The sequence below is a fragment of the Talpa occidentalis genome, unplaced genomic scaffold (assembly GCF_014898055.3).
Source record: "Talpa occidentalis isolate TD23 unplaced genomic scaffold, MPIMG_talOcc4v2.1 talOcc4.11, whole genome shotgun sequence".
Lineage (NCBI taxonomy): Eukaryota > Metazoa > Chordata > Mammalia > Eulipotyphla > Talpidae > Talpa > Talpa occidentalis.
In genome coordinates this window covers 37,270,011-37,287,294 of record NW_023601104.1, presented here as the reverse complement: position 1 = coordinate 37,287,294, position 17,284 = coordinate 37,270,011, and the positions used below count along the sequence as shown (strand labels likewise).

The 17,284-nt window shown below is 39.2% G+C and overlaps 1 protein-coding gene across 1 annotated transcript in view; it reads left to right on the top strand.

The window, feature by feature from the left end:
- Positions 1-643: 643 nt before the first annotated feature.
- Positions 644-17,284, top strand: part of NPTN (neuroplastin) — a 68,298-nt gene continuing 51,657 nt past the window's right edge. The window contains exon 1 of the mRNA XM_037502898.1: positions 644-916. Coding sequence (XP_037358795.1) covers positions 826-916 — 91 coding nt within the window. The 5' untranslated portion in view covers positions 644-825. The remainder of the gene's footprint in view (positions 917-17,284) is intronic.

Genomic DNA, 17,284 nt, shown 5'->3' with positions numbered 1-17,284 from the left:
AATTTAGCGCTTTTGGCCCTATAGTTGACCCTAAGACCCTGAGACTCTACGAAACTAAAATAAGGTCAACATGGGGGCGGGAAGCAGGACATTTCAGGTGGAGGGACTGGATGGAGAGGCGGGAAAGCACACGCTGGTAACGGGCGCGGGGAGCGCATCGCTTCACCCGCAAAGTGAACCCAGCGGGTGGGGGCGGCGGCTGGGGCCGGGGCCAGCAGGGGCTCTCGGTCAGAGTCCAGATGGACAAACTGGCCGGGTTTTGACGCGGGACAATGAGAGGAAGGTGGAACAGCGGCAGCGGTGCATCAAATTCTGCAGCCAAGAACTTCAATCCATAAAAGACAGGATGGGTGGAGGAAATGTTATGTTCCCAAAGCTTCCTCTTATATACGGGCGCTGCCCTCTCACAGAGGGATCAGCTGGACGCAGACTTCTCCCTACCCCGGGGGCCAGACGGCAGGCGAGGCCCCGCCCTCACCCCGTCACGTGGCCAGAAGCGCCCCGGGCACGTGACCCATCTCGCGCTCGGCCAATCAGCCTCTGCAGGGGCGGGGACAAGGCACCTGAGGGGCGGGCGCAGCCGGCGACACCACCTCTTCTCGCGAGCCTGGCCACCGGCGCTTCTCTACCGCCCACGGCCCCGAGCGAAAGTCTCGCGAGGCTTGGGCGCTGCGGCGGTAGGAGGAGGACGGGGAAGGACGGAGCCGAGCCCCGGCTGCCTCCCTCGCTCACTCCCTCAGCTCACTCGCCCGCCCCCTCCCTCCCTCCCCTCCCTTCCCCGGCCCCGGCCCCGGCCCATTCGCCGCGCGCTCTCCTGCAGGGAGGATGTCGGGCTCGCCGCTCCCCAGCGCCCTGGCCCTCTCGCTGCTGCTGGTCTCTGGCTCCCTCCTCCCAGGGCCAGGCGCCGCTCAGAACGGTAAGCGGGGCGCCGGGGGCGGGCCGCGCGGGGGCTGAGGGGCGCCCGCCGACGCAGGGCCCGCGGAGGCGCCGGAGCCTGGGGCCGGGCGGGGGTCCGCGGGGCTGCGGGCCCGGACGGGAGTTCGAAGCGGCGCGGGCGCGAGGACCGGAGGCGCCCGTCCGGGAGGTGGGGGCGTCCGGGAAGAGCCCGAGCTGCGGCCGACTTGGCGGCTCCCCGCCGGGGCTCGCGGCTCCGCGCCGGGGAGGGGACGCCGCGGACGCCGACCCGAGGAGCGCGGGCGGGGGCGGCGGGGAGGGGGCGCAGCTCGGAGGGCGGGCGGCCGGCGGGCGGGCGGGCGGCCGCGGGGAAGGCGGCGCGAGCGGCGGCGGCCGGCGGCCCGGGAGCGCCGGAGTCCCGGGCGCTGGAGTCGTCCGGGGCCCCGTGAGACGGGTGACAGCCTTAAAAAATAAGGGAGATTGGGACTTGGAAGGGAGTCTGGAAGAATTCGGAGCAGAGTACTAGCCCCCTAAGGAGGGGGGTAAAGAATTGGGGAGCCTCGGATGTGGAGCTGGAGGGAAGGTGGGTGGACAACTGAGGTAGTGGGTTGACTGCAGTAGGGGATCTGGAACGAGCAGCGGCGGTGGCTCTAAACGAGATGGGGGAAGAGGGCTGGGTTTGCTGAGGAGGGTGGAGTGTTGGGCATCCTAGGGTAGTGGTTGGGAGAGCCAACGGAGTTTCTAAATAAGGAGAGGAAAATGAACAGAAGATGGAGAGAAAGGGTTGAGGCTGAATGAGGTAGGGGGGATGTTTGTTAAAGAAGTAAGGGTGCCGGGGTATCCAGATGAGGGTGGGGGAACACGGAAAAGAAGGGAAGGGAGTAAAACGCAGGAAGCCGGGGGTGTGCAGTTGGTTTGCCGTGTAGAGGCTATATTAAGAGGGAGGAGGAGCTGAGTTGTGGCTAGTGCTGTGTGAGGCGCGTAGGGCCTTAGGGAAGGCAGGGACCGAGACCTGGACTGCAGTGGGGGGGGGGGGGGGGGCGGGAGGGGAGTGAGGACTGTGGCTGGCAAGAGGGAAATGGAGGAAATGGGTTTTTAAGATTTAGAAGTTTCAAGAAGGAAGAGACATTTTTTTTTCCCGAGGAACAGAAAAGCAGTCCCTGAGATGTGTGCAGCTAACAGTGGCAACGAGAAAATTGGGTTTGGAACTGAAGCCCTTTAGGAAAAAATGGAGAAATGGTGGGGAATCATGTCGTTGGGGGAATCAGACGAAAAAGCTTCTGATTGTTGAAGGCGTGTGTTGGTTACAGTTCAGCTGCTGAATTGATCTTTCAGAGGTGAGACTAGAAGTATTGTGAACTGGTTTCAGCTCTTGTGGAAATGGCCTTTAAGAGGTTTAGAAAATATTTTTATTGGAAAGAATGTATGAGAAGTCAGTACTGGAGAATGAATTACAATTTATTTTTGCTAATCCTTCAGTGTTTGTAGTTCTGCTAGAACAATTTAAAATTATTCTTGTTGGAATAGCTGAAATTCAAATGAACTTTCATTAAAAATCAGTGATAGAGTCAGAGGAGTTAAGCATTTTAAAGGACAAGCTAGGTTTAAAATGTGGAAGAGTACAGTAGAAATATATAAAGGACTGAAAAAGCATTATCAGTTAAATATAAGTGTGTTGTATCAAATTGTACTAATTACATCTTAGGTAGGTTTCTCGAGTTACCACCACAAGGATCAGGAAGGAAATTTTTTTTTGCCTCTAGAATTGCATATATGAAATGTTGGGACCCTTCCACCCCCCAATTTTCCTCCAAAGCATTAGTCCAGTATGGAAGGCGGGGTAATTAGGCTGGCTAGTCTAACCAGTTTTTAGTGTATCTTATGACTAAAAGAAGCCTAATACTAATTTCAGCTATTCGATTTATGGAAATTACATGCTTACATTTGGCACAATAGGTGAGAGATTCCTGATCTTAACATGTTTAATCTCTGTGCTGGCATAGCTTCTTTCAATGGTTTATAATACCGTGAAAATTGTAGTTTCTTAGCAACTAAATAAAGCAAGGTTTTTGGTTAGATCTACAAAGACTCATCTGGCTGTTATACATCTGGCTCAGTGATACAGGCTGTTATACATCTGGCTCAGTGATACAGGTTCTAAATTCAGCATAGGGCAGTTTTTTCTTGAAATGAGCTTGAATTCAGTCACATGACATGGCTGGTGAAGAGACGCTGAGCTTGTAATTGACCCAAATGAATATAAATTTAATTCAAGGAAGAAATGAATGTTTTTCGAATTTGAGTTCACATAGGTAAGGTTCCTGTTTATAGTTTTTCAGGTGCCTTATGATGGGATTCAAGCTTTCAACTGGTAGTAGTCCTGCAGTAGTCTGACCCCCTGTCATGGAGTTTGTATTCTCTTACAGTACTTCAAAAATGGATACTATATTGTGTGCGATATTGAAATGTTAGATTATCTATTTAAAATGATGACTTAACAAAACCGAAAGCCTGTGGTTCAAGTTTAGATTAAGTATATATTTTCAAAAGGCCTCTCTTTTATTATTCCTAAAATGAAGAACCTGGATATGTTGACCTTAAGGTCTCTTTCCATTGTGACACATTACCACAGACTTTCATTGATAAAATTGATAGATTTTGTTTCCCATCTAAATGTTTAGACTTGTAAGCCACAGTTTGAAGAAAAATCCTTAGTGTTGATTTTGGTAAATATCAAGAAAAATGTCCCTTTTAAAGGAAGACACTTGTCCTAAAAAGCAGCTTTCTGATAAGACATTCAAAAGCTTTAGACTCAAATTAAAATCGAATGAGTGTAAATTATACAGTAATATATGATCAAGAGCATAGACTTGGGATCCTGATTGACTGAGTTTGAGTCCAGGTCTCTGTAGCTAAGTGACTTTGAGTAAGGTGGTTAATATATACAAGCCTCAGTTTTTATCTCTAGTGTGGAATATATAGGGAAATGATGTGAGGATTAAAGGAAGATAATGGCCATACAGCATTTAGATTTATAGTACTAGACTTATTTAGGGGAGTAAATATTTAGTATGTGCAACATTTGTTACAGTATGTAGCCTAACAGTCTCTGCAATACCCTGTGTACTAAATGCCCCTTCAACATAGTAACTTTTATATCCTTTTAAAAGTGGCATTATTACTTATTTTACCTTATGTATATGTTGAACTTTTCATTGTTAATGCTGCTCACTAACATCTTGGATGAAGTTAAATATAGGCCATTTGAAGTTCCTAAACAGGCAGATTTGTGCTTTTGCTTATGTAACATTTTAAAGTGAACAGCTGCACAGCCTCTGTAATTGCAAATTCTGGTTCATATTTCATTTTCTGGGAGATTTCCTTTTCTTTTAGTGAACTAAATGTCTTTTCCAATGGGCTAACTACCACTTTTTCATAGAATCCCATTGTTGTGAATAAGAGAAATAGAAAATAGTGCCTGACACGCAGTGGGAATGTTGGAAATGTTAGCTGATGAATGAATGTGAAGAGACATGTTCAAGTATAACACATTTATACTGAAAATGTAAAAGCAGATAATTAACATTGCCTAGTGGGAGAAAGTAAGGAGCCTAGTGAATTTTATTAGTAATAAGTTAAATGTTGAACTATTTGTTTGGGTGATACCAGATAGTTGTGAACATTGTGCTTTGTAACAATGCCAGCATTTGCATTAGATGTTTCATGAATCTCTTTCTTTTCTGTCATGTGCTGTTTGCTTCAGTGATTTGGCAGTTTTCTTTCCCTGAGTACATTTCTAGAGGTATATTTGATACTGATTGTGCATCTCAAATTTGAAATGAACAGCAGAAAACCTGTTATCTATCAGGCAGCTATCACACAAATGACATGCCAAATGTAAAGCAGCAGATCTTAATTAATCCAAATGAAATTTAACATGACCAGAATAAATAGTTTGCCTTGGAATAAGCCTTTAGTTTCTCCTGCAACTAGCTGACAAAAGTAGTACTACTAATATAATGAAATGCCTGACTTGAGAAATTGGTCAGAAGTTTGAGGCATGATGGGTTGGGGAGGGGGGATGACCATGTTACTACTTCAGGACCTATTCCTGGGCTCTTAGTGTTGGTTTTTTTCAGTTACTGGATCTAAAATGAGAAGGAGATGCAGATGGGCTTTTTTGTGTGTGTGTGTGTTGTTAGACATAATTTAATCTGTAACTATACCAAAGTGCAAAACAACAAAAGAAAATAAAAGCTCTTAAATCCTCATGAGAAATAAGACTCTAGTCCTGAAGAAATTCTCTTATTTTTCTCAGTAGAATTTTGCTGTGAATCTTTGTTTTCTTTTGTAAAGTGCATCTTTACACATTAATAAAGGCAAAATGTTATTGTGTTGCCTTTGATTTTTTTAAAAGTATTGTGCAGATGACCAGATATGACTAGAAAAGTGCTCTGTCAATTTGAACATTGTTTTTCATTTATTTAGTTTGAAGCACTTTTTCAAAGGAAGATGTTTCAGGTCAAAGATAAACCTTGAAAACTGACTATAGATATGAGCCATCCAGAAGGACTGGAGCGCGGAGAGGAGGAGGGCTGAAAAGGGGGTGGGAGGTTTGGAAGAACACAAGGGAATACGGTGATGGACTATGGGTGCTTTGATGGTTGGAGAACTATGGTGACCACACCTGAGGAGAGAAATCATACATTGTCCAAAAATTAATGATTTAACAATATAAGAAAAAAGTACTATATTTTAAATTTTTAAAAATCTAAGTAAGATGTTTCATTTGTAAAATAGGAGACTTCACTGGGTCTATGAAAAGGTGTTTTGTTTGTTTTTTCAAACAACTTGGGAAAGAAGTAAGATGTTAATAGCTATACAAATGAAGCATGTGGAAAAACTGAAAGACCCCACTTGATGTCATTAAGATCAATAAAAGTGGATAAAATCATGCAAAGAATTGAATTCTGTGAAAAATTTTCTGATTTATTCAATTTACTGTATACTGTGAGAACACAGTCTGAACAGGATTAGGAAAAGAATGAAATTATAAGAGAGGGAAAACCAAGAAAGGCTGCAGTAGAACAAGGAGAAAAAAGCAGAATGCAAGAATGAGGAATAAATCCTCATTTGAGGAACATCTGGAAAATAGACTCTGTCAGAAAGAATAAACAGACCAGGGACCTCTATAATAAATTCAACATCAAAATTTAAATTATGGTGCAAAATCACTTCCTATCAGCAATTGACTTGGTTTTCACTGTCTCTTTAAACAGAACATTTTTACATAAATTTAAAATTTTACATGAATTAAACAACATTTTAATGAATTTTGTTTTTGTTTTTGTTTAAAAAAAATCCTCCTGCCTTAATGCTGACTGGTCAGATTTAATGGAAACATCTTGTGTTAACTTCCTTGTTCTAAAGTACTAAATGGTAGTCTTTTGCATTTCTGAAAACAACTGTGGTATGTTTTAAGATTAGTCTTCCTTCCAAGTAATCTTAATTACTGAAACTTATGGTGTGCCTTGTGGTATTTTCCAGACTATAGCAATTTGGATATGCCTCTTTTCCCCTTGTTTTATTTTGGATTATATCATTGCATCTGTATTGCTTCGAATTGAAAAAACTGTGAAATAGAAATGAGATGTGAAATCACTCTGAAGGTGTCATGGTTCTATATATTACGTGAAGTTATATTATTGGATTTGAACCAATAGTATTATACGTAACCAAATGCCTACTCATGTGGTAAAAGTGATTGATGTAAAATAAATAATGTCAAGAACTTTTCTGATAAAATATTAACTGAGCAAAATATTGCACGTACAGATAGGTGACATCAGAAAAAGGTAAGCAGGTGCTTGTGCATTTAAATTATTATGCCACTGAGTCTTTTATTCCTTGTATTGATAGTATTTGAAAACCACTGAACTAGATGATTTTGAAATTCTCTTTCAGTTCTAACTAAAAGTTCCAGATCTGTTGAACCTAAAGCTTAGTTACTGCCTCTTAGTAGGTAAAGGGAAGAGAGAGAACACTTTGTTTTAGTAAGTTTTTTAAGAAACTTTTTGGAAATAAGGAAAATTGAACTTGAAGAATGCATGGCTTTGTAACCCAATTGACTCTAAACTTCAGGCAACACTTTCTTTTTCAGAGAAGGCAGAACCTTGTCTGTTACACAGAGATTTCCTTTTAAACTTGCTGTGAAAATTGTCAGTGTGAATCAAACAATTAAGAAATGAGGGATCAAGGGCCTCTCCTGGTGGCGCAGCGGTTGAGCGCTGGGCTGAGAAGCTGCCCGCAGCCTCTGAAGTGCCTCGGTTTGACCCCCGGCTGCCAGTGAGGGTCCCACATGGCGCGCAGACCTCTCCTGCTGCGCCCACTGCTCCCCTCAGTAGTGTGTTTCATCGGTCTGCCTGTTCTGCTTCCCCTCTGGCTCTGGTGAGTTCTCACCCTCCCCCGCTTCTGACTGTACCCTGTGCTTGTATAAATAAATAAATCTTAAAAAAAAAAAAAGAGGGATCAAAACGGGAGAGAGGAGCACAAAGGACTGTGGTGATGGTGCAAGGGTGAATTGGTGGTGGGAATTTTACCGGGACTACATCTGAGAGGAGAAAGCATACACTGTACAAAAATGAACAATAATGTAAAATATATATATTAAAAAAATTAAGATCACTGCCAATTAGATAATTTTGTGTTTTCTTTATTTATTGAAAAGTAGTGGAGGGGCCTCTCTGGTGGTGCAGTGGGTTAAGTCTCAGCATTCTGAAGCTATCCGCAGCCACTGCAGCATTGGTTCAATCCCTGGCCAGGGAGCTGACTCACATGGCTCAGCAGACCTCTCCTGTCTTGCCCAGTATATTTCCCCTTCGCAGTATATTTCAGTCAGTCTGCCTATTCTGCTCCCCACTCTTGTCTTTGGTGAATCCCCCACCCCCCCCCCTCTGGCCTGTAGCCCAGTTCTTGTATGCATAAATAAATAAATCTTTAAAAAACATAGTTGAATACTGAAGGAACAATGAAGCATACCTAACTAATTGTATTTTTAAGTTATCCCTTGAGGAGGTTTGTTTTCTATTTATAACTTAGTTTCTCCTGTTTCTTTAAACCTATCCATTATAATTCAACAGGGCAACCCAAGTGTTACCTGAATTAAATCTGAGGAGGTTTCTAGGTTCGATATTCTTGGAAACTTGGCATGAAAAGTGTCAATTTGTAAATTTATTCTTTACATATCCTTCTCTGTTAGATAAGTACATTTCCTTGCCTTTTTTCTTTTACATTTTTGTTCAATATGTAAAACTTAGAGTGAATAATATAGTAAACTCTTGTATATTTATCTAGTTTTTCCAGTTATCAGCCACATTGCTGCCTATTAGTGTTAAGGTAAAGTAAAAATTAAATTACAAACTCAAACTTTCTAATGCTAATATGCAGTTAGTAGAAGTTAGTTCAGATTAGTAAAATAAAAATAATTTAGTTTCCATGAAATGTTGAAATTACTAACCTCTCCTGCCACCCTCTGCTCCCCTCAGCAGTGTGCTTCGGTCCTTCTGCCTGCTCTGCTCCCCGCTCTGGCTCTGGTGAGTTCTCTCACCCTCCCGCGCTTCTGACTGTACCCAGTGCTTGTATAAACAAAACAAATGAACAAACAAATAAATAAATAAAACATGCCTCTATTTAAAAAAAAAAAAAAAAGAAGAAAACAATACGTTTTTACATGTTTTACAAAACAATATGTATTTATACTCTAATATATTTAAAAGGAAGCTTCTGATCGCTTAAATTGATTTCAGAATTCATTCATGGTTCATCAGACTCACCTTAACAAAAGAGCATTTTCAAGTGTGGACTAGTTTTTTGTTGTTGTTTTTTAATTTTCTGTATGCCTTTTTAGTCTGGAACAATTTGATGATTTTTGTAAACAGTAATATTTTTGTAAATGGTAATATCAACACATGTGCTACTCATTATTAGTAAAGAAAATATAATATGGTTGAATTAGTACATAGGCTGTTACTGATATAGTGTCTTTTTTCTCTATTTGAACTTGGGAACAAAGGGAACCTTCCAGTAATTTGAATATCAAAATCAAAGCATAAGTTTTCCAGTATGGTGTGTTGTCCTTTCTTTTAAATTAGAAATTGTGTTCTTTTATTCCCTAGCCCCTGTCTTTGAATTATTGGTTGAGTACAGAGCTGGGAGCACTACTGTTTACTCTGAGTTGAACATTTGGATACTGTTGTCTGAGACACATTTTTGATGATATAAATTGATTTGAACACTGGCCAAGGAAAGGGAGCGAGGGAGAAGGGAAGCAGAACCGTCACTGAAGAATCATTTGCCTTTCTTGTTTGAGATCCCTAAGTAGTAAGATAACTTTCTCAGTCTTAAACTTTCTTGAAAAAAAGATGTCTCTGTCCTGTGTTGGCAAATAACAAATACTTTTAAATCCTAGATGAAGGAATATGTTAGATTTAATTGAGGATATTTTGACTGTACAAGTTTAGAAGGTTGGGAATTTATTGGGATGGAACTGGAAAAAAAAAGCAACTCCAGCATTGAAATTATATACGTTAATGCTGAATTCCAAATCTTTCATCAAAGGAATAAATGGTATCAATGCAAACCAGGAAACTGCTACCTGGAAAACAGCAACGATAAGGAAGTTTCAGATAACTTGCAATGAGCTGTCATTTAATTCCTCTTAGACAAATAATGTAGTGATCACATATCAAAATTACGGTACTATAACAGTTTTACTAAGACTTTTTCTTACTAGGATTAAATTCCAAAAAATTATATACATTTTCCAACATTTAGTAAAAGATGCAGATAATTCTACATTAATGTTAGCATGAGATTTAGGAGAAAAGCCTGAAGGCGCTAAATTTAGGAAAAGGGAGCATTAGGGGGATGTGATTATCTATTAATACCTTCAAGGTAGCAGTGTAAATGAAGTAAGGGAATTAGGCAGTCTCCAAAGATGGATGGGCTGTATCAAAGAGAATGGCCTAGAGCATGGGAAAGAAAAGCATAGGTTTAGCATTAGGAAGATGATTTTAATGAAACTAGCAGAAGAAAAGTTATTTGCCCTCACTCATTGTCAGAGCCACTTTAAGTAGGTCAAAGTGCTATTTGAGAGGGGCCTCACAAAACGAAAGCGGCAAGGTTTTCTTTCCGTTGTACCTAGTACTTTATGTATTAGGAACGCAGAAGGTAAAAACTTTGCTTTTTAAAAATTTTTGTTTTTTAAAGATTTATTTATGCGTACAAGAGCTGGGGTACAGGCCAGAGATGCGGGGTGGGGGCGGTGTGAGAGGATCCACCAGAGATAGAGTGGGGAACGGAACAGGCAGACTGCCCGAAACACACCGCTGAGGGGAGCAGTGGGCGACACAGGAGAGGTCTGCCTTGCCATGCGGTTGCTCTCTGGCCAGCCTGCTCTCTGGCCAGCCAGGGATTGAACTCGTGCTGCAGAGGCTGTGGATTGCTTTATAGTGCAGTGCTTAACCCCCTGCACCACCAGGGAGGCCCCAGTTTGTTTGTTTTTAATATCTTGGTGCATATTTACTTTGAGGAAAAAAATTGCGTGTGATCATTGTTTGAATCAATATACTTCATTTTAAATGTTTTCTTGTAGATTCAAATGTGGAAAACAACCTTTTGGGAAATGAAATGGGCTTTCCAGAAGTTTTTAAGAGTCAGAATTTAGTTTGTTTTCATCTTTAAAGTTCTGTGATTATGAAGTCAAAAAAGATGGTAGATTAATTTTGGAATCCATTAGTTTTTAGGATCTGTTTATAATACTTAAACATGATTCTTTCATAAACTCTCTTTGTTTAGTTATCAAAAATCTTAACTATGAAAATTTTCCGATCTGTTTAATACATAGAAGCATCTTCACTTGACTGAATGGACTTTAGTAAAATTTTAATCTTCGAGTCTTAGAAACTAGGCTTTTTCTTTTATATGGTAAATATCAGTTATTAAGAAAGCCTTACAAAGAGCACCTTCAACCTAAATCTTAAAGAGTTCATCAGTCAAAATTCTGCTGATAGCCTGTTTTTTTAAAAATGACTGGACTGGTACTGTAATACTTTGGTAGAAATGGAAGCTCTAATTAGTTCAACTACTGTAATATGAGTTAAAATGCAGATGCTGAGTTGAATCTCAGATTAAAAAATAGAATTTTTATTTGCTAAATATGGCAACCCTAAAAGACTTTTTTTTGGCTATTTGGTCTTATATTTTCAGAATTTTTAAAAGACAGTTGCAGTTTGGTCTTTGTATAGTAAATGTTTCTGAAATAGATTAAATATAAGCAAAATCATGTTGCAATTTTTATATGAGAAAATGTAGTTTAGGGTAATATATTCTGGTTACTTCACATTTCTACAGATGATTTCTTCAGATTTGTTACCTTATGCTTTAACAGTATTTTTAAAATTTGTTCTCTAAAAATTAAAGCTATTTTCAGGAAGAAGGTGAGCTGAGAGGCTCAGGCTATTTTTTTTTTTAAAGTAATTCCCCTCCTCTTACCTAAAATATTTTAAAATTTAGGGCACTAATGCCTGGGGATATATAGATTTTTGCTTGGGGTGTTGGAATATATTTGCATTTTTTGACTTTATTGGGGAAGAAAAAGTTGAGTGAAGATACGACTGACCACACCCTTTTCTTCCTGATGAGTTCAGACTAATATTCACTTGCTGAATTAGCAAGTGGATGTGCGCTTTGTAGACTTGGGGATGTGATTTTCTTAAATTTCAAAACTAAGAAAAATGATTTCATGAGCTTTATTCAAATGTCTTTTCACCAGAGATGTGTAATTGTATATTAATTTAGTATAAGAGACCTACCTTCTATCATTTTGGTATAGGCCAGGTTGAGGTGGCTATGAGAATAACAGAACTGACTAGTGAAAAAATATAGGTTCAGTTACAATAGGATGAATATTAGGTAACATAAAGCATAATGATAATTGTTCTTATACATTGGAAATATATTTAGGTACATTTGAAATATATTTAAGGCAGTTTTAAGAAGTGTTAAAAATAGGTTTTTAAGTTTTTATGAAACAATTTAAATGTGGTTTAAATTTGATGCCTAAACGCAGTTGAAAACAGTATGTGGGATAAGTTTACTTTGTCACCATTGTAAATATAAAATGTAAATAAAGACTGCTTAAAAAGGTCATTTTGTAGAGCAATGTAATTAAATGATAACGTGTGGAAAAGTGCTCTGTAAATTGCTATATTGCAAAGTGATAATGTATGTGTAGCTTTGAGTTATAGGGGGCCTAAACCTCTTAGGAGGTTAGATACACCTTTGGTAGTTCAAAGGAAAGTGGAGAGGAAAAATAAAGTACTAATGAGAAGGACCAGATTATTTCAAGGTTGATTTTGGTGATATGTGATGACTGTGTTATAAAATGTGCATTTTAGGTACTTAGCAGATTAGTCTTTATCCCTCTGTACTAGGGAGCACTGATTGATAGTGGATTTCTGTAATCTTTGAAGTGTGTCTGCAGTTTTGCTCTCACCTCAAGTTTAAATCTAGTTACAGAGACATTCTGTTACTCTTATCCCTATTGCCTCTTCTCTTAGGTAGGTGATTACAACTAAGGCATTTATCTTGTGTCCTCTTTCTATAATACTTTCAAAAAACCTCCCTTTACTATCCTGAAGTTAAATTCATAGGTGTTTTAACTTTCCTACATATTATTAAGAAATACAGCATAATGCCCTATGTTTAATTTAAAAGGGGAAAATAAGTTAAAATATTTAATTAAGTCTGTCACTACTCAGGCATGGTTATATAGGAAGTCAGTGTAGTGTCCTCTATATGGAGAAAACTAAGAATGTGATAGCTAGGGCCTCCCTGTGGTGCAAGGGGTTAAGACTCAGCACCATGAAGCTATCTGGCAGCCACTGCAGCACGTTTGAGTTCCAACCCGGGAGCTGGCCCACATGGCGCAGCAGACCTCTCCTCTCTCGCCTGCTGCTCCCCTCAGCAGTGTTATTTCAGTCAGTCTGCCTGTTCTGCTCCCCACTCTGTCTGTTGGTGAATACTCTCACTCCCCGCAACACCTCTGGCCTACACCCCAGCTCTCGTATGCATAAATAAATAAATCTTTTTTTCAAAAAACAACAACAAGGAAAGTTGGACTTTCAGTGTTACTTGTTAAATACTTGTTAATAAAACTGAAGAGGCCCCCATTTATGTCCTCTTCATCAAATGATTGTATTACGAGTTTCGGAGCCTGAGAGATTGGATTGGTGTCCAGATTTTTGGCAGCTCTATTTCTTGTAGCCTGTTTCCCTCGGCTGTTATTAAGAGTAATGCGTAACTCTCAGGATACTGGTTAGAATGAGATTGCATTCATAAATCACATATTATAATACAGGACATGAGATATGTACTTGATAAGATTTTTCTCTGCGCCAACAATATCCCTTCAGTTATCTTGATTTACTTTTTAATCTTTTTGAAAGTTTGCTGTGGTTTTGTAGTGAAATGAATATGAAATTTCAAATATCTAATATAGGGATATTAGTTCTTAATTTTTTGGTTAACACGCAACCTGCATACCATTTGAGACATTTAGAGCCTGATCATTTTAAGCTATTTGGAGCCTGATGCTAAATATGCTGATTCCAAACTATTTGAGATCAGCTTTTAAGTCTTTCAAGTTTGCTTTCCATCCTTAGCGTAGCAGTGATCTTTGTTTAGAAATGATAGTTATTTTTGAATAACTTTGGGGCAGGTAATTTTTAGTACTGCAGTACTTTTTTGCACCTTCAAAATTAGATTATGCCATAGAAATGACATGCTTTTGTAGTTGTTACTTCAGTTAGAAATTAGCAATGTGATTTTTTTTTAAAGATTTATTTATGCATATAAGAGCTCGGGTACAGGCCAGAGGTGGGGTGGTGGTGATGGTGAGAGGATTCACCAGAGAGCAGGGCACAGAACAGGCAGATCGATGAAAGTACATTGCTGAAGGGAGCAGTGGGCGAATCGGGAGAGGTCTGCTGCGCCATGTGGTTTGCTTCCTGGTTTGCAAGCCGGGGATCGAACTCAGTACTGCAGAGGCGGCGGACAGCTTCCCAGGTTGAGTCTTAACCCCTTGAACCATCAGGGAAGCCCCGTGATATTTTTAAAAAAGATTTATTTGTTTATGCATACAAGAACTGGGGTACAGGCCAGAGGTGCAGGGGGTGAGAGGGTTCACCGGAGACAGAGTGGGAAGCAGAACAGGCAGATGTACTGAAATACATTGCTGAGGGGAGCAGTGGGTGAGACAGGAGAGGTCTGCTGTGCCATGTGGGTTGCTACCTGGCCGGGGATCAAACTCTTGCAGCAGTGTCTGGCCATAGCTTGATAGCACTATCTTTAACCCCTGTGCCACCAGGCAGGCCCACAACGTGATTTTTTTACAGGAAATTCTGGTGTATCATTTCCTTCCAATTGTACAGTGAGTGTTTTGAAAGTTCTACATTTTTTTGGTTCTCATAAAATGCTTTAGAAACGTATATATCTTGATGTACATCTTGTCTTCATACGTTTGCAGCAGAACATTTTTTCATTTTTTAGCTTTTTTTTCTTTAGTGATTTAAAAAAATGATCTACATTGTTAAACACAAGAATCTGGTTCTTATAATTTGGTGGTTTTCTTCCACAATATGATTTTGAGATCTATTAAAGAACTCTATGCTTTAGTTATGTGTATGTATTGTTTTCTATAAAAGTCTTTTTTTCCTCCTTAGTTTTTTCTATTTTCCCCCTTTTTTTTGTTCATTGAACATTTTTAGGTTTTTCCTCTTTTTTCTAGCTTAATTTTAGTTTCTTCTTACACATACCTACCTTGTCTTGTCCTTTCTGGCATTTTAAATTATTTATGTTTTATTTGAATTGTTTAAAGGTAGAGGGATAGCACATTTTATTAAACTTGTAATATACAAAGTTTAATTTAGTTGGCTGATGTTTTTCAACCATAGTGTTTGTACTTTGATTTTTGCATATTTTTGCTTTTGCTAGTTAGTGATTTTCTTCATATAGTGAAGATTTTTCTAATATGCTCTTTTAGACCTTTATTTCCCACAAGATCATAATGTCCATATTTCTCAGAAATAGCTCAGCTAGTCCTCGAGACCTGGTAGCAAAGGAAATTAATTCCTGATGGAACTGAGGACATCAAGGCAGAAAGAATTCCAGACAAGAGCTAGTAATAAATATTGATTGTGAACTATGAAGTACTGGCCGTGGGCTGATAAATTTTAGTGCTTCTCTGCAAGACTACCACTTACTGTGAAGTACACATGGAACATTCTAAAATGTCTGCCCGTAGAGCATATAATTTGCTACCCAGTGGCAGGTAGACATTAAAATTCAATTATGGGGTAAGGATGGTGCTAGGGGTAATCAGATATTATAGCTGTAGGATCAAAGGGCAGTTTTTGATGTGCATTAAAGAAAAAAATACCCACCAGAGTATCCAGAATAGTAGTTTTTACTGTAAGAACATTAAACTATACTGAAAATGGCTCTAATTTCTGGTGGGAGTATGAGTTTGCTGATTATTGTATTTAAGTAATGGTATGTATATTTTAGCAGCTGCTAAAAGTCAGAATGGGAAAGAGTTTGAGTAGAATCTGTTTTTAGTAGTACCTTCAGGTGTCACCTTACCATTCTGCAACACTATCCCTTTGTCACTGAAAGAACTAAAAGAATTGTATCAGCTCTCAACACCATTGGAAACACTTGACAGGCCCAGTATCAACCAGGTGAGGCAGAGGTAACCAGATACATAAGCTTGTCAGCCATCTCTGCCTAGAATTTAATGACTTTCATCAGGTTGAATTTTCAAAGAATATACAGGAGGGAATATTAGCAGCGAGGATGAACTTTCCTGTTTCGTAATGGAATGTGGTTTTAGTAGTGTCTTACACAGTATCATCTTTCCGTCTTGCCATGTTATCTGTTTGTCACTGAAGCTTTTGAAGAAAGATACTGGATTTTTTTAAATTATGGAAGGACTTATTTTACATTATAATTTCAAATAATATCCAGATATATAAAGTAAAATATTAATGTTCCACCTTTACACCTTGGTTCCCACTTCCCAAGAATAAGCACTGTTAGTAGTTTGGTGTGTATCCTTTTAAAAATTGTTCTATATAAGGCCTCCCCTGGTGGCGCAGCGGTTGAGCACTGGGCTGCGAAGCTGCCCTCAGCCTCTGAAGTGCAGTGCCGGTTCGATCCCCGGCTGCCAGGCCAGGGTCCCACATGGTGTGCAGACCTCTCCTGCTGTACCCACTGCTCCCCTCAGCAGTGTATTTCATCAGTCTGCCTGTTCTGTTCCCCGCTCTGGCTCTGGTGAATTCTCTCACCCTCCTGTGCTTCTGACTGTACCCAGTGCTTGTATAAATAAATAAATCTTTTTAAAAAAAAACAAAACAAAACACTCCTTTTAAAACAAAAAATTGTTCTATATAGACATATCTACAGATTGTAATGCTTAGCAATATTAATTGTTATAATTCGTCTTGGTATTTATAGCCTTCCTTGTCTGAATATAGTATTTGGAGTGACATTTTCATTTATATAAGTGGTGCCTCTAGAACACATCTGTTGTTAACTAATTGTCATTGAAGGGAATTAAATTGATGATGACTGAATTATTGATACTGAAATTGGCCCATTGAGTAGACCTTTCTTATTTATAATGGGGAAAAGATTCATTAAGTGGAAAAGTTATATATTTCTAAATATTGTAAGTAATATATAGTAAGTTATATATTACTAAGTTATATATTACTAAAAGAGTTATATATTACTATATATTGTTAGTCTCAAGCATACTTTTGGGTGAAAATCTTGATTGTTCACACATTTAATATCTTAACCATGTGTCTAATTCTTGGGACAACTCTGTTAATTGTTAGTGAAAGTATTCTGGATACAATTTTGCTGCCCATTTTCAAGAGAAGCAATAATATTTTGCTGGTGTTTGGGAAACTAAGTAATATAAACTGATTTTCCACCTCATAGTGGGGATGGAAGTGGAAGTGTACTACCTAATTGTAGCATTTTTAGATAATGAATACTGAAACATAATGAATATATGAATTACAAATAAGTAATTGTATAGGGAGAAGAGGTATGGATTGCAAAAGATTACTGAATGGATATTCAAAAAGTTTGATGGCTGAATTTTAGGATTTCTTGAGGAATTAAGGAGAAAGCAGATCTTAGTGGATAGAACTTTAGTGACTGGGATTCAGAATATTTGTATTCTAGTACTATTTCTGCATCTGGATTAACAACTTTGTTAAGTGTTAACATTAGGGTAGGAATTATGTTTTAGGAGTTTTCA